The sequence below is a fragment of the Rhinopithecus bieti genome, unplaced genomic scaffold (assembly GCF_001698545.2).
Source record: "Rhinopithecus bieti isolate Rb0 unplaced genomic scaffold, ASM169854v2 scaffold_2247, whole genome shotgun sequence".
NCBI lineage: Eukaryota > Metazoa > Chordata > Mammalia > Primates > Cercopithecidae > Rhinopithecus > Rhinopithecus bieti.
This window is the reverse complement of record NW_016803732.1, coordinates 1,367,216-1,376,633: the sequence shown is the minus strand read 5'-3', so window position 1 is coordinate 1,376,633 and position 9,418 is coordinate 1,367,216. Positions and strand designations below refer to the sequence as shown.

General features: G+C 38.1%; 1 protein-coding gene across 1 annotated transcript in view; it reads right to left on the bottom strand.

Annotated features, from left to right (window-relative positions):
- The window catches only part of RNF17 (ring finger protein 17), a 117,199-nt gene that overhangs the window by 24,440 nt on the left and 83,341 nt on the right, over positions 1 to 9,418 (bottom strand). The window contains 3 exon segments of the mRNA XM_017852282.1: positions 2,280 to 2,566; positions 4,827 to 4,942; positions 5,968 to 6,070. Coding sequence (XP_017707771.1) covers positions 2,280 to 2,566; positions 4,827 to 4,942; positions 5,968 to 6,070 — 506 coding nt within the window.

The window sequence follows — 9,418 nt, the reverse complement described above, 5'->3', positions numbered from 1 at the left end:
TTTTTGAGACAGACTATTGATCTGTCACCCAGGCTAGAGTGCAGTGGCAGAATCTCGGCTCACAGCTGCAACCTCCACTTCCCGGGTTCAAGCGATTCTTCTGCCTCAGCCTCCTGAGCAGCTGGGACTACAGGTGCCTGCCACCACGCCCAGCTAATTTTTGTATTTTTAGTAGAGACCAGGTTTCACCATATTGGCCAGGCTGGTTTGAAACTCCTGACTTTGTGATCCACCCACCTAGGCCTCTCAAATGTGCTGGGATTACAGGCATGAACCACTGTGCCTGGCCCAAGAAAGGATTTAAAATGAGATACAAAACCAAAAAACAAAGAAGCTTTGATAAAATTACATTCAGACCTTCTGTTCATCCAGAAACTCCCAAAAGACACTGAAAAGACAAGTAAGAAACTGAGAGAAGATATCTGGAACACATAAAAACCAAGAAGGGTAAGTATTCAGGATATATTAAGAACTATGAATCAGAAAGCAATGACTTAATGGAAAGTAAGCGAAGACATGGACAGGCATTCCAAAACCACAGAAATACAAATGACTCAAATACAAGAAATGATGTCTACCCCATAAGAAGGAAATGTTTATTAAAGCCATAGTGAGAGACAATTTCACATCCACTAGGATTGGTAGGACTTAATCTGACCTTATTAAGTGTTAGCAAGGATGTGGGATAATGAGACTCTTAATGCACTGGTAGTGATGAGTGTAAACTGTTATAAACAACTTTGAACAACAATTTGACATTACCTAGAAATGATCTACCATTTTTTTTTTTAATGGAGTCTCACTCGCTCTATTGCCTAGGCTGGAAAGCAGTGGCACAATCTGGGCTCACTGCAACCTCTGCCTCCCGGGTTCAAGTGATTCTCCTGCCTCAGCCTCCTGAGTGGCTGGGATTACAGGTGTGTGCCACCATGCCCAGCTAATTTTGTATTTTAGTAGAGATGGGGTTTCATCATGTTGGCCAGGCTGGTCTCAAACTCCTGACCTCGTGATCCACCCACCTCAGCCTCCCAAAGTATTGGGATGACAGATATGAGTCATCATGCCAGGCCAATGATCAACAATTCTGTTCACTAGATTATGTGCCCGAGAAAAATTTTGCCTGTGTATAACAAGACACAGGTACAAGAATGTTCACAGTAGGATTTTTTGTAATCACAGAAAATTTAGAAACATACGTGTCCATCAATAGAACAGATACTGAGATATAATCATTCATGGAAATGCTGTTAATTCATTTAAAAAAGGAATTAATTCATCAAAAAATGAATGAAATATAGTGAGATGCACCAAGGTAGACAAATCTCAAACGATTTGATGAAAAGTCACAAAAGAATATGTACATTTTGGTTCTGGTTACATAAAGTTTGAAAGATGGAAAACCTAAAAAATTTGTTTAGTGATGCACACAGGAAATGATAATTAGCAAATTCAGAAAAGTGGCTATATCTTGGGTGGCAAAACAGGAGACATGATCAAGTGGGGCCACACAAGTCTGCTTAGGTTCTGGTGATGCTGCTTCTTATCATATGGCTACTTATCTTAATGTCATTTAAATAATACATTTTATACTCTTTCACATTAATAACATTTTATAGTAACTTTAAAAAATTCATTTGAACTCTACTTTTAGTCATTTTTAATGGGATCAGCACATTAACCCATTGTGGGCGTCACCCTTTGGGATCCCATCTCCATGTGAGGAATTCCTACTACATTTCCCACTGTGAGTAAAAGGGCCTGGGCCTTTATTTCCTTTATCTTTAACTTCATGTAGTTATCAAAGTTGCTCAAGGTTCTACAGTTATGAAGCAACTCTAGAGTGACTGCCTTCTTTGGCACATGCTTACCTCCCAGTGTGTGATTTCACTTTGTTTTGGAGCTTGGTATGTTCTTTACTTTCATGCCAACTCAGTAAATGTTAATTTTTTAAAAATTGGCATCTGATCTGACTTATTTGGGAGAGTTGTTCAATCTGCCATAATAGTGGGAAATGGAAATTCCAAATTCCTTTCTTCTTACACTGAGAATAGCACTCACATAATTATAATTATACAACACTGCTATGTTAGAATAATGAAAAACTGCACTAAATGATTTTTATGTGTTAGGCATTATTAAAAGCACTTTGCATGCATTGTGTGAAATCACTTAGTTCTCCTAACAACCTTGTGAAAATAACGTTCAAAGAGGTTGCCCACAGTATTTCAATCCCTGTTGTTCTTAGAGAACTAGAGCCTACATAACATACAAAGTCTCACCTGATAGTTTAGGTACCACAAATATAGTTCCATCATCACCAACACAGCTGACTGTTGCCTCAAATACTTTCATGTTAGGAATAGCTGGTGGTTTATACCCTCTAGTGGTTCTTGGTTCTAGAATTTCCTCCTGAAATTCAGATACTTTCTGTTCACTGATTATGTCAGCAGTTTTCTTGTCAGGATCAAAGTGAGTTTTAATACAGTTAGTAACTACTGAATCTTCTTGTTCCAGGGGGACTTCCAGAGACTTCTCAGATAATGAATGGCTGTTATCTAATTTAATTCTGTAACATCCAAAAAAGAACACATCTAAACATGAGCAAATACAAAATTCTGGGTAAAACAACATAAAAAGAATCCTTCAGATATACATGAAATTGAAAGAAAGTATTTGCTCTAATTTGTCACATTAAAAACTAGCATAACTTAAGTTAAAATTAAAACTACTTTAAATTATGAGACTGATGAGAAAAGCAATAAAATTTAAGTAAATGTTTTAAATTTCTATATTTACAGACTATGCTCTCTTAAAATTTCATGTGTGCATCTCAAGTATTGTACAATGAATTCAATATTACTAGAAGATACAACACCTTTAAGATGACTTCAATTTATCAATTTAGTCCACACATAGAACAGACATCTGGCAAGCTATTAGCATCCATAAATACAAAGAAAACATGAGTCTCTTAAAAAACAATAAAGTACTATTCATATATTAGGTGTTAGTGGTAATATATTTACTCAGCTTTTCTACTTTATATTATTCTCTTCCAATTAAAAAAAAATAGGTATCCCTATTGTACAAAAAAATAAAACATTAGAAGGAAATATTAATATTGATTGTGTTTTAGGGGAATTATGGCAAGTTTCTATTTCTTCTCATCTCCTGTACTTTTAAAACGAAATAAAGGCCGGGCATGGTGGCTCGTGCCTATAATCCCAGCACTTTGGGAGGCTGAGGCGGGAAGATCACCTGAGGTCAGGAGTTCGAGACCAGCCTGGCCAACATGGTGAAACCCTGTCTCTACTACAAATACAAAAATTAGCCGGGCATGGTGGCGCATGCCTGTAATCCCAGCTACTTGGGAGGCTGAGGTGTGAGAATCGCTTGAACCCAGGAGGCAGAGGTTGCAGTGAGCTGACATCACAGCACTGCACTCAGGCCTGGGCAACAGAGCGAGACTCTGTCTCAATCAATTAACCAATCAATCAATAAAAGGAAATAAAGCATTGACGAAACAGCCACATAATTCCTCAAATACCCTGCCAGTCCCCCAACCCACCGCCGCCTTAAGACAGCTAGTAGTTTTAGTCTATAAAAACAGTAAAGAACATAACAACTGGTAGCAGACAATGTCAGCAGTATTAACTTGCCTAGCATTTTCCATTCTAACATTTCTTCTATCAAGGAATGGCTTTGGCCTAAAGTCAAAGCAATTAGTTGTATGCCAAAGCCCCGGCAACCCAGGCCGCATCTCCCATATCTAGCCTCACGTCCCACTTTCTTTCTGACTTCGAATTCTCTTTCCATTTCATCAGGACTGGGGTCCTTGTTCTGAATAAGGCAAGATATAAGTTAAGGCAAACACATCTATGGCGATCTGGCCACGTATGGTACAAAGTGGCTACTTGGGACTTGTGTCTCCAATTCCAACATACCTCTATGTCTCTAGAAAGAGAGAGAAAAGCGGCTTGGCGCAGTGGCTCACGCCTGTAATCCCAGCACTTTGGGAGGCTGAGGCAGGCGGATCACGAGGTCAGGAGATCAAGACCATCCTGGCTAACACAGTGAAACCCCGTCTCTACTAAAAATACAAAAAATTAGCCAGGCATGGTGGCGAGCACCTGTAGACCCAGCTATTTGGGAGGCTGAGGCAGGAGAATGGCATGAACCCAGGAGGCAGAGCTTGCAGTGAGCTGAAATCACACCACTGCACTCTAGTCTGGGCAACAGAGCAAGACTCTGTCTCAAAAAAAGAAAAAAAGGAAAGAAAGAAAGAGAGAGACAAGATTAAGCTAGGGTCACAACCATATCCTGATCCTGTCCCTGGACCAAAGGTGCTTAAACTCCAAACACAGAACCGGAAAGGATGTTTAAATATAAATACTGTTCAATTACTTATTTGTTACTCATCCTGTTTCATATAAATACATCTAGTAGGTATATACCTGCCAGAATTTCTAAAATAAAGCCTAAACATTTATGTTTAAGCAAAGGATACCAAAGGGCTCAGATCTGGTATCCACTACATTGTTCTTTTTCTTTGGTTTACAGTGTAAATGTCAAAGGAGAGGGGAAATAATAAAAGCAAGTATGTCAGTAAAGGGGCTTAAGTGTGCAAGAGCTGACGTGCCTGAATAATGAAATGAGCAACACTGAAGGAATCTATTTCTGAGCTGGCTCCTCAGGGTCAGTTTATAAATCCTTAAGAGCAAACAAGATGCAATTCAGACTCGAAAGCACAAGGAAGGAGATTTGCACACGCAACTCAGAGGCATCCATCACAAACTGATGTCAAAATTTTTTTTAAAAGTCTATACCTCCTTTCTCTCAAAGCCAAACCCTTTTTGATCAAATATTTAGAAACATCAACACGCTCTCCTTTTTCATCTCTGCAGAAAATTTTCACAGGTAATGGCCATGTTGTGTTGTTTTCCTGCAGTGATTTAAGAGCAGAGTAAACATGAAACACCAAAATGAAATCTTCACGTAAACAATGTACACTTCGCAGGCATTTCTTCTCCATTTCTTTAAGCAAGAAATATTCCCAACTGAGTCAAGTTATTTTGATATCCAAACACATCAAAAAATAGCACTGAGCCAAGTGCGGTGGCTCACGCCTGTCATCCCAGCACTTTGAGAGGCCAAGGCAGGCGGATCACTTGAGGTCGGGAGTTTGAGACCAGCCTGACCAACATGGAGAAACCCCGTCTTTATGGAAAATACAGAATTAGCCGGGCGTGGTGGCGCAGGCCTGTAGTCTCAGCTACTCGGGAGGCTGAGGCAGGAGAATCCCTTGAACCCGCAAGGCGGAGATTGCGGTGAGCCGAGATTGCGCCATTGCACTCCAGCCTGGGCCACAAGAGTGAAACTTCGTCTCAAAAAAAGCAAACAGCATGGAAGAGAGTGGAACAGAGAGTTATTTTGTGAAATGCATCAGGAAGACCTCAATATCAAGGTGAAATTAAAGAAAAAAACATCAAACTGGAAACTTGTTTTCCAGTCACAGAATGGGGAGTTGGGAAGTGAGGAATACAACATCAGTTAACAAGTTTCTTTATTCTCTTGCATTCTCTGTAAATTAGAGAATCAAAATGTATTTTCCAAGGTGTGCCTTTTTTCTCCTACAAAAAGCGAAAGAACTACAGAACATATATTCTGCTTCATATGGAAAAAGGTATAAAACTGGAGAAAGCACATAAATAGTAAAAATAAAATGACTTATAAAAGAAAATTCTATTCATTAATGTAATAAAACATTTAAATTAGAAAAAAGAAAGCAAAGAATATTGTTGAAGTGGTCTGAAAAGATATATGCCTCTTATACTTTGAAATAAAAGCAACAAAATTTGTAACAAAATCCAAATAGTTGGCTGCTATTTTCTCTACAAGAAAGAAAATAAACGGAATTGATGGAAACACTAATGAGATCATCAGCACATATCTCTTGTAACTTGTTACCTCACTATCCACCTGTAAGATTATAGTTGCTACAGCTCCAGTCAGGTACAATGAAAGACAGTCACAAGCTGTTGCTGTCCACTTGTCACTCCCACCAGCTGGTCTACAACAGAAAACAGTGGCAACTTGTTTTATAAAAATAGCATACGATATCGAAATATACAAAAAAAACACTATATTTACACATATATACACTCATAGCTTGAGCCAACTATATGTAGTAAAAAAACAATTTAAACATGGATTCACATTATTTTTACAATTTTCCCCTCATTTTCATAGCCTTTTTTCATCCCTCTATTTTCCTGAGGGCCCATATTACATGTTAACTTATTTATGTGGATCTTTTCTGCAGCTACATTGAGAACCTGTAAAAAACAGGTATATTTTAAATACTTTTTAAGTCATTATATACATTTCATACATGTCAACTAGACTGTAAACTCCAAGAGAACAGGAGTGATGATGTATTATGTGCATCATCATATTCCCTAATGACTAGCATAGTGCCTGGCACATAGAAGCCACTCCAGAAATATTTAATAGAAAGAAAAAAGTCTCTTTGTAATGATGATCCCACTGCCCATTTTTGGAAGTTCTTTGGATTTCAAATCTAACTTGAATTGCTACCCATAAATATCAGAAATACCAGAAATTTTAATTACTGATTCAATAAAATTTTTTACATTATCTGATAGATGTGGTAATAGTTTTAAATGACCAAAATTTAGCAGCATGATAGCCTAAGCTTTCAGCAAATACTGTCAAGACAGTAATGCATAGTTTAAAAAAATGCTCAAAAAATATTTGACAGATAAATGAAATGCAGAGTATCCAATTTCATCATCCATTTTAGTTTGCAGAGTTGGAACTGAGTGATTGCAGAGGTGTCCAATCTTTTGGCTTCCCTGGGCCACACTGGAAGAATTGTTTTGGGCCACACATAAAATACACTAATGTAGCTGATGAGCTAAAAAAAAAAAAAAAAAAATCAAAAAAATGTCATACTGTTTAAGAAAGTTTACAAATGTGTGTTGGGCTGCATTCAAAGCCATCCTGGGCTGCATGTGGCCCGTGGGCTGCAGTTTGGACAAGCTGCCTTAGATGTCTCTAACCAGCAAATCCATCCCCAAGAATAAAGAATTGGTAACACAGAAGAGTTACAGATAACATAGTGCAGGCTCTATAGGCTCTCCTATGGTTTCTAGTTCCAGAGTTTCATTGAGCTAACCCATTAACGGAATAAACAATTAATTCTGGTCAATTTTTTTTTTTTTTTTTTTTAAGAGACAGGACCTCACTATGTTGCCCAGGCTGGCCTTAAACTCATGGGCTCAACGGATCCTCCCATCTTGGTCTCCTGAGTAGCTGAGGCTAAAGATGTATGCCACCACACTCAGCTTTGCCTGGTCAATCTCTTCACAGTAACATGGCTTACGAGAGTGAACTAACCAAATCAACTGGGCACGTAACTTGGCCAAAAAGGATTTTGTGCACGTGCTATACCACTTATTGTAAAGCCCAGGGAGAGTTCTTATGTGCTAAGAAGCTTAAATTGTTAGGAACTCTTGGAACCAGTTATGGTTTATTTATTATGATGGTATATAAGTATAAATCAATGTAACATCAAGGTTGTCCATTGATTTATTGTGGATATAAATAATAATTTAACATTTAAAAAATGTACGAATACAGAATTGCAGTTAGGGAAGATGAAAAAGTTCTTGAGATGAAATGGTGGTAAATGCTATACAACGATGTGATTTGTTTTGTTATTTATTTTTTTTGAGACAGTCTCACTGTGTCGCCCAGGCTGGAGTACAGTGGCACAATCTTGGCTCACTGCAACTTCTGCCTCCTGGGTTCAAACAATTCTCCCTACCTCAGTCTCCCGAGTAGCTGGGATGACAGGTGCCCACCACCACGCCCAGCTAACTTTTGTATTTTTAGTAGAGAGGAGGTTTCATCATGTTGGCCAGGCTGGTCTTGAACTCCTGACCTCAAATGATCTGCCTGCCTCAGCCTCCCAAGTGCTGGGTTTACAGCTACGAGCCACCGCAGCCAGCCGTGAATGTTCTTAATGTCATAGAACTGTACGCTGAGGAATGGTAAAAGGGTAAACTGAGTGTAATATCTATTTTATCACCCTAAGAACAATCTATTTAAAGGGATTTCTTAAAATGACAGTAAAACAGAGTGGTTAGAGTTAACGCTTCTGGGTTCAGACCTTGTTTATAACCCTAACTCAACAGTCAGCAGATGATTTTATCCAGATAATAAAACGCTTAACCTCTTAAAGATTCAATTTCCTTACCTATAAATAGTATCTATATCTTTAAGGTTTGTTGTTAGGATTAAGTGAAACAGTGTATTTAAGACAATTAATGCAGGTTCCAGAAGTTCTTAAAGGTTAGCTATCATTAGGCTTTTAAAATGATAATGGTATTCCATTCCAGTCCATAAGATACCATTTGAAGTATGTACAGAAACACATTCTCTGTACTGTTAGGCACAATTAAGGGACTGATATAATTCTGTTCAATTATTCTGATTGAACTATTTAATGTCAAAGTGAAAACTAAGATAGGATTTATATAGTATGTGAGCTGAGATTTCCATTCCAGGGCACTGGAAAGATTTACAGTGTCCCATTGTCACCATCAGTAATCACAGACAATAGAAGAGGTGCCTGTAAGATTACAGAAATGGGTCATTAAGAAGAAGGTATCCTATTAGAACAAGGATCTCTAAGGAATAAAACAAACAAAAAAAAAGCTATCCTATTATAATATCAATTTTTAGGCCGGGCGTGGTGATTCACGTCATAATCCTAGCACTTTGGGAGGCCGAGGCAGGTGGATCACTTGAGGTCAGGAATTTGAGACCAGCCTGGCCAACATGGTGAAACCCCATCTCTACTAAAATTACAAAAATTAGCCAGGCGTGGTGGCGCATGCCTGTAATTCCAGCTACTCAAGAGGCTGAGGTGGGAGAATTGCTTGAATCTGGGAGACAGAGGTTGCAGTGAGCCAAGATGATGCCACTGCACTCCAGTCTGGGCAACAGAGAGAGACTCTGTCTCAAAAAAATAAATAAACAAACAAACAAAATAAAAAGATCAGGTTTCAAAACAGATAAATCAAACCAATGCTAGATTTATATAAATAACTTTGGATAAGGTACTTAATTTCTCATCATGAAGTTTCTTCAATTGTAATATGGAGATGATAATAGTTCCATGTCGGTACTATTGTGAGAACTAAACTAACACACGTAAAGCACATCATACAATGCCTATCCTAGTAGACAATAAATGTTAAGGTATATTGTATAGTGTATCTGGAGTTCTCTCATGAGATCCTTGCAGATAAGATATAAGCAAGCTAGATAAACCAGTATTTTAATTTCTTAAAGGTTCATTGAAGTTTTTTTTTTTTTTTTTTTTTTTTTT